Source organism: Rissa tridactyla, chromosome 8 (assembly GCF_028500815.1).
Source record: "Rissa tridactyla isolate bRisTri1 chromosome 8, bRisTri1.patW.cur.20221130, whole genome shotgun sequence".
Classification (NCBI taxonomy): domain Eukaryota; kingdom Metazoa; phylum Chordata; class Aves; order Charadriiformes; family Laridae; genus Rissa; species Rissa tridactyla.
The window spans coordinates 27,272,047-27,297,397 of NC_071473.1; the positions used below are offsets into that span (position 1 = coordinate 27,272,047).

General features: G+C 42.8%; 1 protein-coding gene and 1 long non-coding RNA gene across 2 annotated transcripts in view; both read left to right on the forward strand.

The window, feature by feature from the left end:
- The window catches only part of NIBAN1 (niban apoptosis regulator 1), a 62,873-nt gene that overhangs the window by 11,642 nt on the left and 25,880 nt on the right, over positions 1-25,351 (forward strand). Inside the window, exons 2-5 of the mRNA XM_054212627.1 lie at positions 16,715-16,845; positions 18,136-18,267; positions 18,943-19,057; positions 20,548-20,715. Coding sequence (XP_054068602.1) covers positions 16,715-16,845; positions 18,136-18,267; positions 18,943-19,057; positions 20,548-20,715 — 546 coding nt within the window. The remainder of the gene's footprint in view (positions 1-16,714; positions 16,846-18,135; positions 18,268-18,942; positions 19,058-20,547; positions 20,716-25,351) is intronic.
- On the forward strand, positions 3,946-6,431 carry LOC128914077 (uncharacterized). The gene is made up of 2 exons (XR_008468177.1): positions 3,946-4,214; positions 5,896-6,431. It is a non-coding gene; the product is annotated as an uncharacterized LOC128914077 (long non-coding RNA).

Genomic DNA, 25,351 nt, shown 5'->3' on the forward strand with positions numbered 1-25,351 from the left:
GATGAGTTGTGTGTAGAGGAAGGGATGACACACTGAAATGAAGCTGTAAACCCTTGGAAAAACCTATATACAAAAGTAACACAGCTGCTGGATTGTTCATGGGGAGTTTTATACACACCAAACTGGTCGTTGACATTTCATGGATCAGACCTTTGACGCATTGCTTGGTGTTATAATGTACCAATGTGAGTGGCAGGTGGGTGCACACCTGCTGGTGTAGCTTGCTATCCCTTGTACAGGAGGCTTGCTAGATGAGACCCAAAGGTTGTTCCAGCATCTTTTGGTTTAAAAAAAAAATAAACAGTCAGAAACCCTGTGAATCAAACCTATATGTGCTGCACAGGAGGATTCAATCCAGGGAAATTAACCCGATTAATCCAAGTGTGCACTTGAGGAAGGGGGACATATATCCATTTGTATATGAAGCATAATAGATCATCTGTTTACTCAAAAATCTGAAATTTTCTATCCAAAGCAGCATGGCAAGCTACGTTAGCCTCCTTGCCCATATATGCAGCTTGTGGTGTAAATCAAATGTTACGATTTGGAGAGAGGTCTTGAGCAGACTGGTGAAAGGCGACGGGACAGGCATTGATCCCAGTTTCCATGAGCCTTATTTAAGCCCAACCTATATGTGAAAGGTATTTGAAGCCCGTGCCAGAGTCTTGATTCAGCCATCACAATGCATTTAGTAGAAGAAATTGATCTCTAGGAAGTTCAAAAACTTTTTGAACTATAGAAGCAAATCATGTGCTAAGTAGAAAATGATGTTAATAGCTGCTTGCATCAGCCTGCTGATCAAAAACAGACTGAGGAAGAGGGGAAGGATGTCGGTGTCTGCGTGGACTGATGGAGGATTTGAGAATCTCTCTTTTGGATGCCAAAATCAAGGCAACTTGAAAACTTGAACCCTAATTTAACCTTGCTTCTAGATGCATGATAGTTCACCAGTCTGCTACATTGGCCACAATGCATTTTTTGGGCCAGTGTTAGGGTTTGTCTCCTGTTTCTCTCATTCCTTTTGAGATAAGTATTTAAATTATATGGCAGATGCTTTCCTTAGGGAATAGCTGCAGCGTGCTGGCTTGGTCTCATGGTACATAATTGCTGTGCAACTGAAGGGACCGTGGGTATTTCATTAGCACAGCAGTTCCTTTGCCAGTTGAATTGTCTTCATTATGTGATTTCCTCAGAAGCTGCAAGAAGAAAGGCCTCCGTGGTGTTGTATGTAGTTCACTGTTCTCTACCAAAGCTTCAATCCCTTCCTCCTGCTCTTGAGTTTTAACAGTTTTTTACAGCTGAGAGCAGGAGGGCCCAGCAGCAAGCTGCTTTCAAACCATGTCCCACCAAACCCAAGGGAAGCAGTGGGGAGGAAGAATGCCCAGAACAAAATTGAAGCAGTATTTGCTGTGAAACACACATGAGATCTGCAATAAAAGAAGCTTCTGTAGAAGACTTTGGAGATTGGGCATTTGGGGCTTGATGTGTTCTCTTCGGAGCTGTGGCCAAGTAGTGGTAAACTGAAGCAGCCCAGTGAGAAGCAGCGCTGGGATTTGTTGGAGGAAGAAGTTGGGTTCGAGATGAATGAAGAAGGAAGGCCCCGATCTGAGTTTATCGCCAACTTCCCTTACGCATGGAAAAAGACGAAGCTGCTGAGCACATCTCATACCAGAGTGGGGATGTCTAAAGCTGACACCACACTGAGAAACAAGGGAGTTACCAACGTAAACAAACATACAAAACAAATGTGTTGGTGAGAGCATCAAATACGACGTGGTAATTTTGAGCAAGAGCTTGTGGTTTGTTAGTTATTAATCTTGCTACATGGTTTTTCCTTAGCGTGCCTTAAATATCTAGGCAGCAGGAAGTGTGGTCAACTGTTGCTGTGCTCTTGCTGTAACACTTGGCACTGGCAGGTGTTAGTTTCATGCGTATAAACTGAAATCAGACTTGCCTTGGAGGGTGCTCTGACAGCCAGGTCTCACACAGTGTTGGAGCTGAGTGGCGTAGGTGAACACTGGCTGGGGTTTTATCGTTATTGTCTGCAAAAGAGCAATTTTTAAAATGAAGTCCAGCCTCTCTGATAGCTGAGGTGTCTGGAGTTCTGCTGTTGGAAGGGAGACATGACTTTCTGAGAGACTGAACCAAAAAATAAATTTCAAGCTGAATGTGAAGATGCTGTACAAAAGGTGGGGTTGAGTTTCTGTGATCATTACATGCGCTAGCGTAGGCTGAATCGATGCTAGAGATGTGAGCATGCACAGCCTTGGGAGGATGGGAAGGCCATATTTCAGATGGGGCCCATCTCTCTATTCATAGTTTTAACTTCTTTTGGATGATGGGAATGGAGACATCTGTAAAAAGTAATAAGTCCCCTTTCCTTCCAGAATAAGGCTATGAGTTTTCCAGCTGTTGGCTAAGACAGGTTTTCCTGTTGAAATAGCTTTTGTCTGATGTAAGTCTAAAACAATATGGTTATGGTAACTGAAAATATTTCTTTGTCAATTCTGTCCCCTGTTAATTTTAGTTGTAAATCTGAGTATTTCTATTCATTGTTGCTTCTCATAGCAGCTGTCTGATTTTTAAAACTTTATGGAGTCTTCTCGTAAAGTACGTGCTGCTGATAAAATGCAGTATTGCTAATATTCTGCATTTTCTTTACCATATTGTATGGCTAATTTTCTTTTATCTTTGTAGTGGATTCTCACAGTTACAGAACACGCTCTTGCTTTCCTTCAGAAGTCCTGTCATCTTGAATAATGCAAAAGAAGCCCATAATATTGATTCATGTGGTTCTTGGTTACAACCACAATAATATGGACTGTGCCATATATTTGTCAGCTGACGCCATTCTATATTCATAAAACATGCCCTGGGATCTTTTTTTAGATCTGTAGAGTTTAAAGATTAGTTTATTAGGCATCTCTCTGATGTGTAATTATGCCGGACTGAATAATATGTTAACCAGAAGATACACAATTTATATACAGTAGACAAGCAAAGAAGACTGTATGTTTAAAAAATGAGTTTTCCAGAGCAGCTTTGCAAAAAAGTAGTTCTAATTCATTTTAAATCCTTTTATTTTTATTTAAATAACTTAAAAAAAAGTTTGCTGGGTAGTGAAGCAGTTTTACTTCTGTATCTTACGTGTTTCTTTACTATAATTCTATATTTTCTTTCAATTTCAAAACACAGTATTATACAAATTAGAGGAACCCTAGGAAATGAAGAGTTTAAAAAGCATGCTAGGGTGTCTGCTCAATCTGGAAGCCAGGGCTGCATTATGTCCTCTGACTTTCTTCACATTGCTCTGTACTCGTTGTTCTTGAATGAGATAAGCAGTGATGTTTTCATTTTTTTTCTCGCAGAAAGTTCTTCTGAAGCACACTAAGCAGATATTTTACTACATCCAAGGAAAAAATGTAATTTTTAAAACTTCAGTTGGCATTTAGACTTTCAGCTTGGCTTCAGAGGTGCTGAGCACCCACCTGGTGCTGGTGGTTGGTGGGCAGCGGTTCTGGAAACACGTGAAGTTGCACACTGTTGGTGGCAAAAGCCATTTTCCAAAAATGCCTTTGAATCTTCAACCATGTATACTATCCTCTTAGTGACAGAGGTACTTCTAAAAGTGAAATAATTCCAGTACAAGGACCTGACCTCATTACTGATTCAAAAGAGGTTGTAAGAAGACTGTCATCTCCTAGACTATAGTTTTTTGTGGCCATTAGCTACACGTTCTCAGATGGACATGCCTTCAAGCAAAACTGGAAACCAGTATGTTAAATCCGAGGCCTGTGTTTTGTTGTCCTGAGCTCTGAATTTCTGAGACATGCAAAAAAAAAAAGTCATGACTCAATTTAAACACAAAATTTGGAGCCAGAAGGTTCAACCTGACCGGCTTGTTTTCGAAGGTTTGGTGCATCTTTGCTAGTCAAGCTCAGTGTAAAGCGGAGACCCTAAGAAGCACTTTTGCAGCACTGTTTCTCCTAGTGGCTGTGGTTTTCAGTTGGGAATTATAAAGAATCCATGAATCATATTGTTGGGTTTTGTGAATACAGTTTTCCAAATTTCCTGGCCTGTTCTTATTCTATCATCCTTTTCTTTTCTGCTTTTTAGTTAACTGACAGCCTGCCTGTTTGTATGAAGCTGTTGGTTTTATGCAAAACCTGTGGTGAAACTGTTGGTGAAATAATTGCTCAGCAGTGCTTGAACAGGTAAACAGTAAAGAAGTGATGTCCCAGGGTACAAAGAGGTTTTGCTACTGCCTGAGTAGTATGAACAGCATCTCACTGTACTGCACCGTACAGTAGAAGGCTTTAGGAGTAATGCTAAGGGATAAAAAAGTCTCCTAAAGAGTGTTGTGGATTCAGGAGCTCTTGAGAATGTTTTGGAGCCACACTGGGTGCTGTTAGGTGGGAAAATATTTCACAGAAATTCAGTGCTCATCCTGCACTTTATCAGGCTGGTGAATCCCATCAGCCCAAATGAAGACTGAAAATGGATTTATTGCGGCTTCCCCTGCGTTTGTTTCTCAGAAAGACACAGGCTGACTTAAAGCCACCCCTGGAGAACGCAAACATGGCTTGAAATGTGGGTGCAGTCAGTAAGTGCAGGCAGCCGTTGCAGGAATTCAGATTTGGATGAGGTTCAAAATGAGTGTTACTCTGTTAGAGGCAGTTTGTGGATATTGGACGCCTTTATGGGCTCATGGCAGATTTTTGCAGAGCAGCTCTGCAGAGGCTGAAGCAAAATCTAGACCATCTCATAGACTCTCCTTTATCTTCTGCAATCACTTAACTGAGGAGTTTGGGGAAAGACGCAGAGAAAAATACATTGTATAATTTTGACATTTCAAAGCAACACAACGTAAGAAGAGTTGCTTATTATTATCCAAAATCTGCTGGGTCTTAGGAAGACCTGTGCTAACTTAAACATTTTGTCAGCCCTTTTGCCACAGAGGGGTGCCTTTAGCATCCCTCTCCCCGGCTGTGAGTCTGTAACCATGGGACTGCTGCCTAGCCACCTCTGCGCTGAAATGAACTGTGACGGTGTGCTTAAATTGCAGTTGAGTAGATAGGAGCTAAATATGTTTAAAGTAGCGTTACTGATGATTACTTCTACATTCAGAAAATTAAGATGTAATCTGATATAGATAAATTTGCCAGATAAACCTCTTATCACACGAAAGCTGTTTTCTTTTGTTCTTATCAGCTTTTGCATGTTGCATTCTTAGGGCTGGTTTTTCTTTCTTAGTCCCCTAAATAAAACATTTCACAAAACACAGAAAAATGAAGAATTTAAGTTTTGAGATTGTCATGATTTGGGCACACAAACAAAAGAGAGGACCATATTCTTCTCCAAAAATAGAGGAAGAACCAGCATCCACATTGATAGGAGCTCAGACTGGATTGATGGGCAGAACTTTCTAGAGACCCATGATGGGAGAACCGAGACTTACAAAACTGGAGCTCTGTAATTGATTGTACAAAGGCAAGAGTGATGAAAGCACTAATTGAGGTATTGCTACCATAGAACCAGGCCTTGAACATGTTCCCGTTGCCAAAAGTTGTGGGGTATGAGCAAGTTCTTTTGGCATGTCATATGTGGAGGTCCTGCCCCTCGAAAGTTACTGCAGCCTGTCAGGAGAGCTCTCACCAAACCGTTTCCAAATACATTCTCAGGAACAAATTTCCTCTTCTTAATAATAACCTGCCCATCTGTTTTTCCAAGCCCAGAAGCTCATGTCGACGTACTGTACAAACACAGTGCTGGAAGAAGGTGGTTTTGATTTGGTTTTTTCCTTTCAAGTTGTGTTGTGTTGTCGTCCCTCTGAAGGTGAAAGATAAATGGAGAGGAAATGAGGCAACTTATCTTTTTTTTTTTTTTTTCAAAAAGGAAGGAGCGTTGAAACACTGAGGCGGAAGAGCTGGGCAGCCGAGGAGACTCAAACACACATTTAGTGAGAGAGACAATAGCTGACTGGCGCTTCTTCCCAGGAAGTCTTAGAAATGGAAAAAACAAACACCAGTGCTAACCCTATTGTCTTCTCAGTGATGCTTTCATGAGCACTTGAGGAACTGAAACTCGTCCAGGCGGAAGAAGAATAATGTACAACACTTGGCGGTCTGTCAAGTGGCTCGACTGTAATGCCCCCGAGCTTGCTGCCCTGCTCCACGGAGGGAACACGGTGACTTTGAGATTGCACCTGTGGAGCTGTGTGTCACCACCTTCCTGTCACAGACGGCACCACCGTGGCTGCGCCTGTCTGGGAGTTGCAGTTGGACACACAGCAGGGGTCTGGCGTTTCTCTGAATTAGGGCTGAGAACAGAAGTTTGAAAAAGAAAATGAATACTTTCCAACAGTTTGCTGGGACAGAGTAATTAGACCTTAAACCCCAGCATTTGCGCAGGAGTTTAAGATAAGATAAAGGTCTTGTTTTGTGTGTGACCTCTGTTATGTTTACATCAAATTCTTTCTGAACACAGTTCTTACTTTTCCTTTTTTTCCTTAAATTACCCTAACTTATGGCCTTGTGACCTAGGAGTATTTCTTCTGTCTCCAATGATGTGGACTGCTGGCACTGGCTGGTTGTAGGAAGAGCAAACCCAGTGAATGTGAAGGCAGACCTTCATCTTTGATAATGCTGCAATTGCAGAAAGTTAGGAATTGTTTCGCTTTTACTTGAACTCTTTTCAGGACAAAATCTGCAGAATTCTGAATTTGCTAGCAGAAGGTATACTTTTATTAGTCAGGTCCCAATTTTAATTCGGAAGAATCAAAGGCACGAACTCTGCCAAGTAAGGAATGATTAATTAAGTTTAATGGGTCCTTTTAGCTTTGAAAAAAAAACCCAACCCCAAAATGTTTGGATCACTTTGTTTCCTTCTTTTACAGTGCTTTGGAAATACTAGGATCTTAATTATGGCCTTGCTCCACTTTGGATGGGGAGAAAGAGGCCATTGGCAGGTCTCCCATGTTGGGAAGCTCCAGGCAGCCAGAGGGCCATATCCCATCTTCTGTTTGCATGTTCCCCTCTATTTTATTTTCACGTCCTTTGCCTCATTTTCTCTGCTTCTGCCCATGGATTGTCCCTGGACTAAATTTAGCAGGGGCTTTTGGAGCAGTGAGATTGGTCTTGTGAGGGAAGGGAAAACCTCCTTCGCTCCGTTGCAGCCAATTCTGTTTCCTTTGCACCCATTTCACAGCTGGAAAAGAGCAAAAGGCTGCATCCTAACCCAAACTGGGACTTTTGGGCAGTAGCAGTCACTATAGTAGAGTCCGAGTAAAGTATGAGTGGGAAAACCAGACTCATTCAGACCAAGAGTGTCAAGGTCTCTGTTACAGCTGAGCATCAGTGCATCTTCCTCCCCTCGTGTCAAACCAGACATTTCCGGAGCTTTGAAGAACCCCGGATCTGGGTGACTAGTGCTCTGGTGCCACTTCTTGGTGTTTCTGAACTAACTTGAATTGTAAAGCTTATCTGCTGCATCCCAGAGCTGTAGTTTCCATTCCCCATCTGTAATATTCACACAAAACCAGACTGTTCTAGACGGGGTTTGCTGAACAGATTCATGTAATAGTTATACACTTTTTTCTAGACTTTAACCTTAATTGATGCTTTTTTGCAGTCGTGTGAAGGAACCTTCTTCCCTACAGGATGAGGCGCCAGTGCTTCCTCCTGTCTCTTCTGCAGAATTAAAAGTTCAATGAACAGTGTGGTTTTGCTGGTTGGTAGATATTATCATCCATGGAGAAGCAGAGAGAGGTTTGTTTGTAAAAGGGGAGGATTTTAGTTGCATGAATGTAGACCCTTTAATGCTTGGAAGTATTTCTTGCAAAGTGTGAACGCAATATTTTTTAAATCCATTTATTTCTAAAGATTTAGCAGACGTGTTTAAGGATATCACCTTATTTTCAGCAAGGAGAATTTGTATAGTTTGGCTTAGCTAAGACGTAGAAAGATTAACCATATATTCGGAAAAATCTTTTAGAAATGACAGAACTAAGAGACATTTGTCTGGTTCATTTTCCCGGCTTAAAAACCACTAGTCCACACTGCTGCTGTGGACTAGCTATAGAAGTAGTTGCTGGGTGTACATATGGATGGATGATACAATGGAAATACTTTTTTAGTATGTGTAATATGTATACAAAAAAAGGTTACTCAAAGTCACAATGAATAATTACGGCTTTAGCAGGGCAAGCACGCAGCCTGGCTGCCGGGATTGTGACATTGCATCCTGTGGTGTTGTGCTGTGAAACAACATTTTTGTCTCGTAGGTTGTGTCAGCCCTGAACAATTCCTAGTGTAGCATCTTTATGGCCAACACAGTCAGTGTAGCATCAGAAAGTGATCCCATTGTGTCACTGCGCTTTGTAACAACAAAATATACAATATATTAATGCTGTGTCAACAAATGCCCTTGCATCCATCTTGCAGTATCATAGCATGAAATTAACAAGAACCTGAAGAAAATGACAAGAAATGCACTACAAATGAAAGTTTCCTATTTTTGTTGTCCAAGCTTAATGTAAAGTGGAGGTGAGGTAAAAAAATTCCTTGGGATGTGAACTGCTTTTTACGTATTCCTCTTCCTCTAATATGAAGTTGAAGTAGAAGCTTAATTATAAATATATTTTAATTTGTTTGTCCTTTGTAAAAAAGGACAATAAAATTGTTTCTTGGTTTTTGCAGAGCTCTCTCTTTGTCCGTATGAGGACCTATGTTGTTGGCTATGTCTAATAGGGATAAATAATTCTGTCTCCTTTGCTGTGTGACATACACATATGTTATTTTCTCCCTCTCTGCTTAATAAAGTTTGCAGCACAAGTATCACTGTGGTTTGGACTTAAAAGAACTTCCAGGGATGCTGTAGCAGAGATCCAATCTTAAAAAAACCTTCACCAAATTAACTTAGTACAGAGCTTAGTTAGCTTCTTGTGATCCCCAGCAACTAGATTGGGTTCATTTATTTTATTAAACCCCTAGTTCTTCTGGTTCTGTGAAATAAGCTTATAAATAAAAGATTGTCAGACCTTATTCTTCTTGAATTTGACCGTGAATAATTGTTTCTAGACAGAGCATTGCTGCTTCTAACCCCGTTACCAAGAAAGGATAAATTTCAGCAGCCTTAAGAATAAGCTTATCTGACACATTGTTAATCAAACTCTTGGCTCATGTTGGGCTTGTTTCTGCTTGATTAAACACAAACTTTGGCCTTTATGTAATTCGTGATTATTAGGATTTTTTTAATCTGACAGAAGTGCAAAGGCAACTCATGAAATCTTATTTCTCCTCTAAATAACGATTTGGCAACAGGAGTGTTGCAGAGCTGGTGGCCGCTGCAGTTCAATACCGGAGTGCCTAATCTCACCGGTTCCAATTCAGGCATTTTAAGGTTAAAATGCAAGCCCTTCCCATTGTTTTGCCTGTTCCCTGTCCCAGCCCTACTGCTAATGGTTTCCCCATGTTTACTGCCTCTTCCATCTGCAATGCTGGTGGAGCTAATTGTGAGCTAATTGTATAGGAACCACACCTGGCCAGAAAGGTTGTCCCATCCATTTCCCCCAGCAGGAGAAATGAGACATGTATGGGAGAAGGTACGGAGAACCTGGAGGGAGCTGGATGTATCCATGAAGGACATGTCCTGAAGCCGTAGACGTACCTGATGGAGGCTACTTCTCTTTTTCAAGTGAGCGTGAGACGTGTGCCACCCCAGCCTGTTGCTTTGCAGTCATGGATTGATGCTAAAATACATTTCCATGGGCATTTCTGTCTTTGCAGCAGCGGGTCTCAAATAAAATATGCTGGCAGCACGTAGTGCAGTCAGAGAGAATCGCATGCCTCTTGGAAGGATGTGCCTGCAATGTGATTGCAATTGAGGTACTCTGCAGGGAGTGTCAGGTTAGAGCTGACACGTGCGCTGGTGTGGAAGATGTGCTGTTTGGATAACAATGGTTAAGCATAGATCAGAGGCGTGATAGTCCTCTCTCTGCATTTCCCGAGAAGAATTTTCTTGATCCCAGGCTGGGAGGGTTGGGGAAAGGAAACCTGGCTATAGGAATGAGTCTCTGAGTGACACAAGAGACAGTCTGTATTTATGCAGGATTAGTGGTCTGTATTTTACTCTGCATTTTTTAATAATGAGTCAGTACTCAGAATTAATTTAAAATAGCGGGATCCACAGTTAAATCACAAGCTACTCAAGAAAACAAGCCTTTTTATAGAGTCTATGAGGTCTGTCTCACTCAGGTCTGTCTACTCCCTCTGAAATAAAAGATGCTTAGGAAGTTGAGCATCATGAAGTTGAGGGAGGTGATTCTACCCCTCAACTCTGCTCTGGTGAGACTCCACCTGGAGTACTGTGTCCAGCTCTGGAGTCCTCAGCACAGGAAGGACATGGACCTGTTGGAATGTGGTCCAGAGGAGGGCCACAAAGATGCTGTGAGGGCTGGAGCACCTCTACTATGAAGACAGGCTGAGAGAGTTGGGGATGTTCAGCCTAGAGAAGAGAAGGCTCCAGGGAGACCTTAGAGCCGCTTCCAGTCCCTAAAGGGGCTCCAGGAAAGCTGGGGAGGGACTCTGGATCAGGGAGGGGAGCCATAGGACAAGGGGGAACAGTTTTGAACTGAAAGAGGGGAGATTTAGTTGAGATATAAGGAAGAAATTCTTTGCTACGAGGGTGGTGAGCCCCTGGCCCAGGCTGCCCAGAGAAGCTGTGGCTGCCCCATCCCTGGAGGTGTTCAAGGCCAGGTTGGACGGGGCTTGGAGGAACCTGGTCTAGTGGGAGGGGTCCCTGCCCAGGGCAGGGGCATGGCACTGGGTGATCTTTAAGGTCCCTTCCAACTCTAACTATTCTATGATTCTAAGTTGTGTGAGAAGAACGTTGTAGGCATAGAAACTCATTGAACTTGTGGGATAATTGTGCAGTATAAAATGTAGCCTTGCGTAGCAGAGCACTTGAGGAAGAACTAGGTACTGGAGTAAAATTGTAGAAAGGGAGATCTGCAAGGCTGCAACAGAGCCTGTTATTTTTGGCTCCTCCTTTGCCGTGGATCAAGTTTTCGTAAACTTAAAAATATGTTTGTTTAGCGTGCCCTGAGAGAGAAGCTTCGCTTCTAATGGAGCACAAATTCCGCATCCAGGGTCTCAGCTGGCAAACTTGCTAAGAAATCTGTTTTTTGGTTTTTTTTTTCACAAGGCAGCATCAGCTTTCACACTCATCCTGTAGAGAAGTTGGGCTGAGTACCCAAGGAGTGCTTATGTGCTGAGATTTATGAAAAGCATGATCTGAGGTGGGTTGGGTATTATTCTCTCCTATGTGTTGAGTTTTGGGTGACTAACTGGAATTTTACCACTGCAATTCAGTGTCCACGTTGCAGGTGGATAATTGGGGCGTGCGTGCACGCCAGTGTAGTTACAGCATTATACATTTTTAATGAGAGTAGTCTTCATTAATACAAAACAAGGCTGAGAGTAAATAATTGGTTTCAGTATTTTATCAGATGCAAACCACACTTTTCAGTGTGTCTGCATGGGGAAGAGGGGTGGCTCCACTGGAGAGCTTCTTGGTTTGGCTGAGTGAGTGCAAACAAACCTGCAGAGATGTGATTCACCCAAACCAGAACATGGGATTTGTGTCTGTCATCCCTTTTTTTCATAACAGATAGTAAGTCATGACTCAGGAATAATTGAAATACTGTTTCTGTACCTAAAGATTAAACTGAGCTACGTTGTCAACAACAAAGAGAGTATTTCATATTGCCTCCCTGTACGGGTAGGATGAAGCCTGGGAGCACTTGGGTTTACACAGTTTCTGGGTGGTACCGTAAGTACTACACAAGAAGGAAGACTGGAGGAGAGAGGGAATCACTGGTAATTTCCATTGCACTATGACACGTCCCAGAGCCCTGGTGGGCACTGTTAGAGAGGATATACCAAAGAGAATTGCTTTGACAGGTTTTCTGGTTAACCAGATGCATTTAATAAGTGATAACAATGTTTGAAATTAACAGGTGTATTCGCGAAGAACAGCTTTTATGCACGAAATTGCAGCAGAAGCAGCAGAGGCTGCGTCTCTCTCTTGATGGTGAGCATCCAACCTGGCAGCCGGTACTGACATCCAGCTTTGCCGATTCACAGGGCTCAAGTAGATTGTCTGCAATTTTAGACGTTTATCTCAATCAAAGGTTGCATTTATCTTGGACTTGGGATGAAGTTGATCCATGAGCTGAACACTGAAATTATTTTGTGAACTCGTTTTGCTGCTAAACTGATGGGCTATAACATCATATATCTGCATACATAGCTGGCTGGTGGGCTGGATAATAGTAATTTTCAAGCTCAGTACTGAACTGAATTTGTTGAATAACATTAAGGCACGCAGTAAGGCACCACAACCCTTCCTCTTCATAGCACCATTGCTTGCACTGAGTAGCTTTTGAATGGGGTTTTCAAAAAATACCACAATCAGTGATACAAATCTCTTTGGAGGTCTGGGGAATTTATATAGTTTATCATTTAAGAGTGTCCCCAGTTGCGGGTTGTACTCCTGGCTGGTGAAGCACCACGTGTGATCAACCAGTCTTTTTATATTTACTTCTGATGGCTTTTCTTGTGGCCTTGTGGAAGACATACAAGGACAAAGTCATTCATTCCTGTTGTGTCTCAATACTTCACACTTGTTTGAAGTGCAGGGTGTACTGCCATTCAGCATGCACAATGCTTATTGTTTCTTTTAGGTTTTATTTTGTCTAGGGTTTGCTTTGATACAGCAAATCATCTACTTTTTTTACAGCTCGTGTCCCTCGGGGCACAAAGTATGTTTTCCAAAAGGCTTAAATGGTTTAAGAAGATAAATTCCCCAGACCTCCAAAGAGATTTGTATCACTGATTGTGGTATTTTTTGAAAACCCCATTCAAAAGCTACTCAGTGCAAGCAATGGTGCTATGAAGAGGAAGGGTTGTGGTCATCTTGCTACTCTTGGAAGGGTCATCTTGCTACCAAACACCAATATTTAAGTGGAATAACATCTTTTATGGCAAGTCCTTACCTCTTTCTCTTCCTAGCTTCCAAATGGCTGAAGCCCAGTAAGTGTGAGTGGCGCCTCTCTTGTATGCCACCTGAGAAGTTATTGTTTTCTGACCTTTTTTCCTGAATTCTCCTGACCTGCATCTGTACTGGCCATTTGACAAAATGTTGTTGAGAGCAGAGGAGCACGGTGGGGCGAGCTAGCCAGGCTGTGCATGACCATCTCACCAGGCTGAAAGCCAGTGACTACACCAGCAGAAATTCCTGGTAGAACTTGCCAAAGCCTGCGCTTATTTTTTAAAGTTGGATGTCAGTTTATTTCAGTTAAAGCAGTGAAACCCAAAATAACAAGTCAGGTATTTGAAGACATGCTGTGGGTCTGATGACTTGGAGTCATCAGACTTTTAGTCTTAAAAGACATATCATAACTTATGCAAAACTTTTGTGACCAAGTGCAAGTGTGGTTCTGCATAAGGAGATGCATCATAAAGCATTAGCACAGTTTATTCTGAAGCAGGATCTAAACCCTCAAGAAAGGAGGAAGGTACCCTCACCACGTTAATTTGACAAAAATCCTTCCACCTCCATCACTGTCCTCTTTTCCTGTTGGTACAGATGCAGACTTCTACTGGAGATGAAGAAGTTCCATATTCTCATAGGATAAACATCCATCTGGCTGCTGGGTTTCAGATCACATTTATACAGGCTGGAGCTGTGCTGTTGCCAGAGTGGGAAAGTTGGCCTTGCTCCATATAAACAGCTCTGACTAAGCAAGCCACACTAAATTTGGAAAAGAATTAGGGGAACTCATTTTTCAACTGCCCTGGAGTATTTTATCTCCAGTTGCCCCATGTTATCATTTTATGGGAAGAGTTTCTATTACTCATGACTGTTTCCATCATGTTTGTTTTCAGATAGTGTATTTTTATCTTCTGTAAACGAAAACAGTTTAAAAGATCCATCGGTGAACAATGGATCAAGAGTCTGTCTGCTTCTCTTCCCACCCGCAGGTAGCGTTGCAATTCCTGTTGAGCTGAACAGTGCAAGGCCAGGTCGTCGTGTGGTGCTACTGACAATCTCTTCAAAAAAACCTTTTCTTCTAATTTTAAGAGGGAATAGTATTTCTGATACAGAGACCCTTTGCTACAAGTAGTACAAAGACTGGAACAAACAGCATGAAACATTTGCTCCGCCATTCATGTTTGGATTGATTGTAAATATATTCTGCAGGTAGAAATCTCATCGATACCATATTTCTCACTTATGTGTATTATGAATTGCATAGTTCCTTTCGTTTTGGTCATCGCGCTTTAAGCTGATCTAAGAAATGTTGACACTGAAGAATCACACTTCTGAGCCCTTTTAGCCGTAATTGAAAGATTTAGCCAAAATTGCAGGTATTTCCTGCGATTGTTGGGGGTTTTTTTTCCTAACACCAGAATTTAGTTCTTTGTCCCACTTCCTCTACAAAGTTTTACTGCAGGATGCAGGCAGCAGTCGAGTGAGGTCCAGTGTCCCACAGCCCTCTCTAAGAGATTTAAGAGGCTGCTGCAAGCTGGAAAAGAAAAAGCTGTGGTGGAAAATAGGGGCAAACCCTCAGCAGGAAACTCCACCGGGGCTGGGGCCAACAACATCCTACTGCTGGCTGGGACCAGAAGAAAAAAACAAACATAATGCTGTAAAGAAGGTTTTTGGGAAGCTTTGTCCTTATTTGGAGAATAAGCTTGTGCCTCTTCCCAAAGCAGGCTAGTTTTTAAAAGGCTGTCAGAGGGGCAGGGATTTTCTGCTTCAGCAGCACCGGTATCCTACTATTATACACAAGCACATCCTATGACCAGTAGGTCTCAGAAAGTCTGGCCTCTTAAAACTGGAGGGTTGGAGTCCAGATTGTCACCTGGTGTCATTAAATACCGCAGCTATCTGAATTGGTGAAATTACCTCTAATGGCTTGGTAGTGTCCCAAGCAAGGAGCAAATCTGAGCTGGGCCTGAAATAAGCACCTTACAAAATCTTTTGCCATTGGCCATCTCTGAGAACTCCTTAGCAAACTAGCTGTTTTTCCATGGCAGTCTCAGCCGCACAGATTTGGATTTCTTAAATGGAAATAAGGTAGCCAATCTTGGATTTTTTAAATGGAAATAAGGTGGTAAATCTCGGACCATAGCACCTTTTCCACCAGAGCATCCCATGCACTTTCTCCTGTAAAATCCCATGTGCTTATTCTTGTAATGTTCCAAGGCTTTTCTCTTTCTTTAACTGTATTTATTTTGGTCTTCAAAATTATTTAAGATGAAAAAAAGGCATGAACATGCCTGAACTGATATTTAAACTTAATTTTTTAGTGAGAAATGGCAGTAAAATCAGTAGTAATCCAGGAAGTTTTGCAAGGTTACTTTAGAAGGACTATGCCTATATGCTGGAAACAACAAATGTGTCAAGAGCTCTCTGATTTCATCCTGGCTGCTGCGGATTCACAGCCTGTTGTATAAAACACAGAAACATCATGAAAACTCCCAGTGAATCCTTTTTGGTGGCAGTGCTGGTGCGTGGCTGGGAGGAGTTTGTGAATTTGGGAACATCATCACAGGATGTGGGTGGTTCAGCTTTTGCAGGACTCTGGAGGTCAATGGTGCTTCTTTTGGCCTTTCAGGAATGCGGAATGCCAGTCCTGGTTTGGGAGCCCATGTCTATAAAGGCTTCATGAAATCACAGTTTGGGAACTACCAGTTTTTTGCTCTTATACAGAAAATTTGATATTTTTTTTTCCCCAAGAAGAACAAAATAAAATTTTGAAAGCATCAAAATTGCTTGAGGGGTGAAATTATGTTTCTCGGTTGTATGCTCAGAAAAAAAACCTTGTCATGGGAAGAAAGGGATTTTTCCAGTATCCAGGGCAGTCTGGGTGCTATCTAGATCATAGTTCAGGTTTTGGTTTTCACATTGCCACCGACTTGTTTAGTCACATATGTGCACATGGCTTTAACTTTTAGCTTCACTTCCCTGTCTGTAAAGCTTTTTTTTTATAGGGTTAGTGAGTTAATTACTTGTAGATTGCTTTAAGATTCCCAGAAATGAGACTGTCGGTGTGTTTATTGATGTTATTGCTACTGATGAGATCTTGATCTTAGCAAGACAATACAAGATTAGTGTTTATTGCAGCGTGACTGAGTATCTGTTTACATTAAAACAAAGAAGAAACTGCAGTGCCCAAGCTTAGAAAACATACAGTGTAGGAGCTTTGAGTCGGCTTTAATATCTGATTATGTGATAAAATTGGCTTATAAGGCTAAACACTAGGCAGCATCACTTGTGTATACATTTCTTTGAAAACCTTATCAGCTCTGGAACACCCAGGGCTCTGTGGCAGTATGTCCTAGGGAGAGGCAGATAGCATCTTTTCTTAGATAAAGGGATTTGGGATACGTTTTTCCCACTGTTAGAAGGAAAAACAACGTCCAAAACCCAGTGTTTTCTTTATATCATTAAGACCTGGATAAATTCGCTCCGCGCTCGGTTATCACAACAGCCGAATGCATCTCTGAGGGTTTCCTGATCTGTTGTGCAGCAAGTGGCCTTTGCTGCACCTGGGCAATGTTTTGCTCGTGATAAATGCTTTGGTTCTGCATTACAATTTCTGAGCTGATGGACATTAAATACAATTAAATCTCTATTTCTGCTTCAGGAAAAACAGAGGCCGTCATCAAAAACTTCAGTCCGCACTACAGACGCCAGTATGCGGTGGCTTTCTGCAAGCACATTCAGGATGAGCTGGAGCAGCACCGGGATTCCCAGTCCCGGTTCCTGAAAACCAAGGTAGGAGGGCACGTAAGCCCTTTCCCATCCTGAAGCTGCCATACAGCTCTGCTCTCCTGCATGAAATAATTAATGCATTAACTATTTAAATCACACATTTAGTAGTCATAATGTATGAAAACCATGAGCTGGAAGTGTATCAGCTACCAACTGGGCTCGGTTTTCTTGTTTTTCCCAGTGTTGAATGCCCCCAAGTAAAGTTAATAGGTGGTACAGATACTCAAAGCTTTTAAAAATCAAGCCCAAAGTATTTTTAAAGTTACTTAAATGTTTCTATACGTACAAGCATTGTACAGAAGTGTTGTTTCAGCTTTACGTGTGCGCTTTCTTATATATAACCCAAGTATACACAATAGATTTGCAAGTGCAGATGTGGGATTGGGTTCAGTTAGGTTTTAGGTGGAAAAGTGCATTTGAGTGCAGGTTTAAAGTTTATTTTTGAAAATTCATCTTTGCTTTGGTTGTGTTTGGTTGTCTCATTGTAGCATGAGAAGAACCATGACACAAGTTTCTGGTACCAAGCATGCGTTTCATCAAGGTAGAGTTGGATGCTTGGGCAGAAATTTATGTAGGAAACTTAATTAACCCTTTCAGCCATGGTTACAGGGTTCCATCAAGAAGATGGTAATAATCCCCCCTGTGAAGTGAGCTACAGAGAGCTGGTTTTTATTAAAGGAGAGACAAAAAGAGACAAAAATGTCTTTATTAGAGGAAAATGCAGAGAGCCAACCTTCAATATTAAGCAGATACAAATCTAAATTTTTTGTCCATATTGGAAATCAAGGGTTTCCAATGCTCTTGAAATGAATAGGGTAAAGCCATGAGGTGGGGTAATAGAAGAACCTTGTCTTTCAGAAAGATGTGTGTCAGTTACAAGAGCACAGGTGCAGAAGTGTTACAAAGAAATGGGAAATAATGTATTATTTTATAATAAAACTCTGCTGCAGAAATGAAATGTTTTCATTGATGTTATCTAGCGGGAAATAGGAGATAATGAACTACAGGTCATTTTGCATTCAGTGTGCCAACCAAAAGGTAAATAAGAACGTCTCTGTCTTAGAAGTCTGGAAGTATTTTTGGAAGGCAGAGCTCCTCTGCTGCCTCCTCGCCTCAGGCTAGAAGAATATGATTGCATATGTAGTATCTGCCCGAATCAGAGAAGTTTATGACTCCAAATTGCATTTGAAGACTCAAAAACCCTCGTAGCAGTCTTATGGAAACGTAGAAATAAAAGCTTCAAAATGGTCAGTAATCCAGAGTTATTTCAAATCTAGAAAATTGTCTTTGTAGCCTCCGGCAGAAGTTGGGACAGTCTTATATGAAGCAGAGCTGCTGCATTTTGCTGAGGACCTGAAGAAGTGGAAGGACAGATATGTCGTTATCAAAACCGACTACACGGTGGATTGCTTTGAGACTAAAGAGGTAAATGCTTCTTCCTCTTGTGTTCTTCTGCACTCCCAAAGAAACTGATATCAAGTGAATTGGCCACTGCTGCTGCCTTAAATTAAATATTGTCCTTGGCGACATGGCTCCAGCCTTGTGGAGATGGCTGGAAGCTCCACAGGGGTGGCTGAGTGTCTTACATTGGTTATACACGTTGGCAAGAATTAGCAAATAATTTTATCAGCGTTTTGAACCTTCCTTATAACAGACGCTTCTCATCTGTATGTCATTGTAATATGTCCCTGTGCTTCTGCTGTTGGGTTTTAAGTAGCAATTTTTGGGTTGCTTCAGGTTGACTACAGTGAAGCTTTTCATTTGTTAGCTGCCATAGTCAAACTAGTCCTGGCAGACAAATCAAACAAACAGGACTTAGAAGAAAATCCTATCCTTTTCGCCTCCCTTCTATCCCTGACTTCATCACTGTTTGTGAGCACTGAGACTATATTTTTAAATATGTTTTTTAGATTTAACCATATTTTAGATTTAACCATATTTTAGACTTGATGTTTCCAGGTAATATATCCAAAATTCAGTCTGACAAAAAAAATTTCCTTTGGGGAATATCCCTATGCATTAGCTTTGTAAATGAGTTGTGTGCTTTGTGTTTTCCCTCTCCTTAATCGCTATTTGACTCCCTCTCTCTTGATTTTCCAGGCCTACCAGAAAGGAGCCAGCCCTAAATATCATGTTCTTCCTGCAGGAGGCAAAGTACTGACTTCAGAAGAAGATTACAATTTGCTGTCTGATAAACATTTTCCAGATCCTGTTGGTAAGCCCTCCTTGAAGCTGAACTGCCAAACCCCAGGCTCTCTTCCTTACGTAGACCTCTTCTGGGCAGGCTTTCAGGCTAGTCTCTAAAATGGGACAACAGAAAATGCACGCAGCCATTTTTCTAAGTCAAACCACAGTTCCAGAGTGGACACACACAGATGCTATAAGCTAACGTTCAGAGAAGTGCTGGCTCCTTTTTTTTCCCCAGCATCCCGGCACAAAGCTGCTGGAAGCTGTGCAGAAGCAGGGCAGGAACCACACCACCATTGTTCCCAGGCTTTGTTAATATTCCTGGTTTATTTGTTTCCATTTTTAGATGCCAGCTGCCTGTGTTGACTCACAGTTGATAAAAAGTCCCACTGAGAGGGCAGGAAGGTTGCTGCTGCTGAATTTGTTGTTTCTGGGACGGGAACTGCTGTGGTCCTGCCTGCTCCCACCCCACTACACAAAGATGGAGAAAATCGGGGCCTTAAGGGAGTGGATCTCATGTTGCAGAGTCAGATATGAAAAATGAGATGCCACATAAGCAACGGGATAAGGGCAACATGTAGACAAGGATTATTTTTTTTAAGTCCTGCCTCATACCTTAAAGTTATGACTGTTGGGAGGTGTCCCTTTACACCCACTTCCCAAGGTGTAGGGTGGTCAGAGGGTAGCATGGGGCCGTGGTGCCTGGATGCGTCCTCCATGTGTCACCACAGCTCCACAGGAGTTGCGGTTGAGTGACGCTGAGCAGCTGAAGGCCACTTGCACGAGCTTCCTATGGCTCTCCCTTCACAGAGTGGCTCAGTTAGTCTTTTATGGCCCTTCTCCCCTTCTGTGCGATGCTGAGCACCCTCCAAGATGAACTACTTGTGGCTGGGCTCTTCATGCCTGGCACTGAGAGAAAATTGGGTTTGGTCATCCATGAAGGGTGTTGTACAGCATCGCCTGTGCGCACTGACCCAGAGCAGGTCGAAACTGAAGCTACTTAATACTTTCTTTGCTTCGTCTTCAAGGGCTTGAAGTGACAGTTCACAAGGCCATCTTGCAGTTGTGTTTGGAAACCCTGGAGGCGAGGGAGCTGCTGCTGTTCCTACATGGTTTAATGCATTTTTTTTCTATACATTAAGATCATACCAGAGTTGCCCACTAACTTACTTTTTGCCATGAAAACCTTTTCCCTAGCTGTTACAATCCAATGAAGTATTTACTTTGAAATATTACCAAAAATGTGTACTTTATGTCCACCTTGAATACAAAAGAAGAAGACATCAAGTTGCTATGGTATAGCATAGAGAGGTGGTTGGTGCCTGCTGAGTTTGCCCGTCCCTGCTGCGTCCCCCTGCCCTCCATGCCTGATTACTTGGATCAAGAAGGAGACGTGATTTTTTCATGTCGCATGCTTCTGTACAAGCAAAGGTCTGTTCTCACTGTCGTGGCAGAGGAAAAGGGCCAAACTCCCCAAGAAACCTGCAGATTTCAAATGGAGATGTGTTCTTTGTGTAGGGTCGAGTGAGAAGGAAGTCGCTCAAGCCTTTGTTCAGCTGCCGAAGGAGTTCCCGGTGTACCTGTGGCAGCCCTTCGCCCGACACAGCTACTATTGCTTCCCGGAGCCAGAGGCTCAGAGGCAGTTCAGCGCCGTGCTGGGGGACTGCGTGAGACACTCAAACCACGGTGAGTACAGAAAGGGCCTCTTCCTCTACGTCATTCACCCTGGCGAAGATTTAAATAGCTCTTATAACAAAAAAGCTGTAGAAAAATGCACGTCACTTATGAAAGGTGCTTGGCTTCCAGTGCCTTGAGGAACGCATTAGCACACCTCTTCTTGCTTTGCTGGGAGCGATGTTAGGTGGGATTTGAGCTGCAGTGTAGGAAGCCTGGATAGGAATCATGGGAACCGCTTTGAAAGTGGCCTTCCCCTCTCTGTCAGCTTATTTAAATCCAGTGTCGTGATACAAAATCATGCAAGATTTTTATTAAATGCTGCACGGCAAACTCTCACCTATATTTGCAAGCTTGACAAATGCATCATAGATATAGTAGACCAGGTTTATACAACACGGAGGGAATGCAGTACATTTCTGTAATGTCATACATATATCAGCAATGGTCAAACATCCTGTGTTTTCTGCGGGTGTTTAGATGGCAACTCAAGCCCCAGCCATGCTTAAGCTTTGCAGGAGGGACATAATTGGTGTGTAAGACAAAGTAATGATTGTTTGCACAAGGGTAAATTTTAAATCTCAGTCTCAGAGTACGTTAGACTCAGTCTCAGAGTACGTTAGATCTCTCAGTCTCGGAGTACGTTAGACTAGAAAACTTTAAAAAAACCCCCAACTTGTGATTGCTGGGATTATAAAAACAACCTTGCTCCCATGAAATTGGAAGAGCATTTATGAGTTGGATCCTTCAGAAAAAGAAATGCTTTCCTGTTTTTCAGATGACTTTTCTCTTTTTCCATCAAGCTGGCCTGGTTCTCCCACTGGTGTCCAGGCTCTTCCATGCCTTTAGCGTTGCTTTTGAGTCTCATCTGCTCCTGCTGCCCTTGGAGGGAGATGTGAACACTCAGGAGCTTCTCCAGCCATCTCAGCTACTTGGGCCTGAAGCCCGTGCTTATAGATAAATGAATTGAGAGTGCAGTGTGTAAATGATCCCTTTTGCTTACAGAAGTGGCTCCCAGTCTGTTTTTTTTTAGCTGTCACTAAGCTGTCAGCTTCACCCCATTACCCTCAGACGGCTGTCTCGTACTGTCCTCCCCAAATCCTTCTCAACTGCCATCTCTTTTCCCTTGTCTCCACTGCCAAAGGCATTCCTGCTCTCCTCTAGGACTCCATTCCCATGAGAAAAACACACATTACTGTATTTTTAGGCAGTTCCCTAAGATGTGCAGTTAGTTATTTGTGTGGTGCTTGGTTGGTGGCAGATGCCTTCTTCGCAGGACGTGCATGATTCTTGATGCTGATGCTAGCCAGGTGATGTCTGACACTCAGTCCCCACTTCCAGCTCATTTCCAAGCCATGCTGAAGGTGGTGGGACACAACGTGCGCTTCTTGTGCTGACAGCCTCGTACAAACTGGAGGAAGCAGCTCCCATGCAAATCTGCGTAGGTGTGGAGAGGCTGGGGGCTAAGACACCCTGGTAGGCAAATACCCAGTTACGGGGACTATAAAGACTGTTCCATGGCTAGGGAAGCATCAATCTAGAAGGAACACACCTTCACTTGGCATCTCCAGATAGCTTAAGTCTCAATAAATATTCCATATATAGCTGCCAGAGGAACCCTAATCCCCACAGTGTGCTTGAGGGCAAAGCCTGCCTCTGGTTTTCGTTTCTGATTCGCCTGGTTTTAGCTGCGGCAGTCAGACAGTATGAAAGTGCTCTGGACTTTGGAAAGCCACCCCTTTGCTCCTCACCAGGGTTTGGTGAGGAGATGGGGATACAATCAAGTTTTCCTGGCACTGTTAGTCTTCCATGACTTGAAGCCTGTTCGTTAGGTTTGGGGTTTTTAATTTCTCTCTTCTGGAGCAAGTGTAACAGGCTTGACAAAGATTTTGGCAGCCTTTTTTTTCTTTAAGTTCAGCACATCGCTCTAGGGGCCAATTCTGAATTGGCAGAAACTGGGTCTAGATGACCTAACAGGTCTTTTCCATCTTCAGTGCCTGCGAGTCTGTGTTTTATTATATTTCATATGGCTCAGCTATTGCTCATTGATGCATCTGTTCCAGCATTTATCCCTCTCAGCTTTTTCTGTGGTCAAATTTTTATCTGACAGAAGATGCTTAGTGACACTGGGGTGCCTTCATCAAGGCTGATCCTTTCTGTCACACAGACTGAAATGGGAGCCCCTGTTTTCTGCGTTTCTTGGAGTTACACCATCTCCTAGAAACCTAGGTGCTGCGAGTGGAAAAATGATGACTGACCAGTACCCCAGTAACCCAGTTTCAAGGACTTCGTATTGATTTATATTTGTTCTCACATGACTGAAATATGTTACTTTATTAATACTTTTTAAAGCCTTATTTGCAAACAATTCTGCCTACAAAAAACAGATATCTGAACAATCCATCAAAATTATAGGTATGTGCAGGAATAGAACGCATAATAAGGCTTGTGATATAAAAATTGGCTGTGCTCTTTTATTAAAAAAAATTGAAAAGAGAGGAGAAAGGTGAAAAATCCTTCGAGTTTGATTGTGGAATATATTTTAGTGGGATAAGGAGCCCTGGCCAAGGCACAATTTGCCTCACTTCTTCTAAAAAGTGCCGAGTTAACTTTTGCCAGAGCGAATTTGGCAAAGGCAGGATAAAGACAGATGTAATGTCTGATCAGAAGTTGCCTTTCTGTCTTCTCTATAATCTGCCACTTTTGGAAGGGAATATATCGCACTGGGCTTTAGCCAAAATCTTGGAGAAGTTCTTGGTTTCTCCCAGGAAGCAGAATTAAATACTGTCTCTTGCTGAACAGAAAACGGGAGTGAATTGGCGTGTGGTCTTGTGATGGGAGCCACCCTGGCATTCAGCTGTTTCCCCTCTTTAGAGGCCCTCTGTCATAAATAACCAGTCCAGCCTGTGTTTCTGGGTTTTCTGGTCAGAACCCAAGGTCAGCAGAATAATTACAAAAGCGTTTGGATTTAGTGATCGCTGCTTGCAAATATGATTCAGATGTATGGAATTTAGGTTCTCCTCCTCCCCCCAAATTTTCCTATTGTGTTTGTCTTTCCTTTATGCTAATTAATAAGGGTTTGCAGTTCGAGAGGACAATGATTTCTGTCATTATCGATAGAATTTCTTGAGTACAGTTCAGATAAGGCATATTTAAAACCTTTAAAATGAGCCTAAGCCAATCAGGACATGACTGGTCATGGCTTTAAAAACATTCTAGCTCAATCGGACACATATGCTGAGATTTTGTGAATTACGCTGACTCTGAAAGGTGATTGACTGATTAATCTGCATACAGAAATCGTCCCAGTTCAGTGATTCATCTGGGCAGCTCCCGCTCTGCTCTTTGCAAGTTGGCTTTCATGAAGCCTCAGGATTTGGGGAGGAGATCAAAGGCTTTTTGAGTTTTAAGTTGTGAGGTCATGTGATTAAGGGATAATTAATGAAAACACAAGTGCCCAGGGAGCAGCGATGAACCCCAACAGACTGATGGGTGCAGAGGGAACCCCGATGCGGCTGCTCCGACGCTCAGCTGGTGCGGGACTCACTGTAGGATGGAGGGGAAGAGCATTTGAGGATTGTGTAAAGCGTATTATGGGATGTTTTCCAGGAGACTGTGGGAATGTGCGAGATTTACTGTGGGATGTTTAGGGGAAGCACCAAAGGTGGGAAACGGGAAGGATCCAAGTGGGTTGGAGAAGAACAAGTGTGGAATACTAGAGGAAAGAAGGGGATAAATGGAGCCAGTTGGGTGCGAATAGCAGATTGGTCAGTATGCTTCTCCAGTCAAGCCCCATGCTAGATCACCACAGTCTGTCCGGTCTTCTTACTAAATTCCACTTCTAACTATTTTCCAGGGTGAGGGTGCTCTCCAGTGTGTGCGTGGGGTCCTAAGTGCCAGCAAGTAGAGAAGGAGCCACGGGGTCACGGGGACCCCACAGGTTTGAGGTGGCAGCACCTGGAGAGTCCTAGTGCCAGCAATGGGAGAACAAACTGCAGAGATCAGGGTCCCGTAAGTGTGGGGCCATCATCTGGTGAGACCAGAGTGCCTTCCTAATGAGCTTCCACCAGGCGTGCATGTACCTAGGCTTCACTCACTAGCAAATTTCAAGCTGGACTACGTGGCAAGTGGGAGAGGAGGTGCGGGAGCCAGTGACCAGAGGGACCATAGGGCTGGGACCGGTACTGGAGGGACCATAGGTCCAAGCCAGGTACCAAAAAGATGTGGGAGGTCTGAGAGTTATTGCTGGGGGGAACATAGGTCTGGCCCTACTGTCAGTGGGGGCAGGTGGGGAAGGGTGTAATGAGAGCTGCAGCTATTGGGCTACCAGATTTGGCAACTCTGACATAAGCCATACTTGCATTTGATTCCCTTTGCTGGCTGAGTTTGAGTCAAATATATTTCAAAATTGCTTTTCACCATTTAGCATGTGACCCTTCGCCTGTGAAAATTAATGACTGTATAGCTTTGCTCCCAGGAAGAAAGAGATGACTGTAAATTTGCATACTCAGTACAGAGGTGCTACTACCTAATCTTGGCTATTATCTCAAAACTGCTTTACAAAACCTCCATCAAAAAGCTTCCTTCCCTTCAAACTGTTCATTCTTTACCAACAGCTTTGTCATTAAGGACTTCCGTAGGCTGCGTT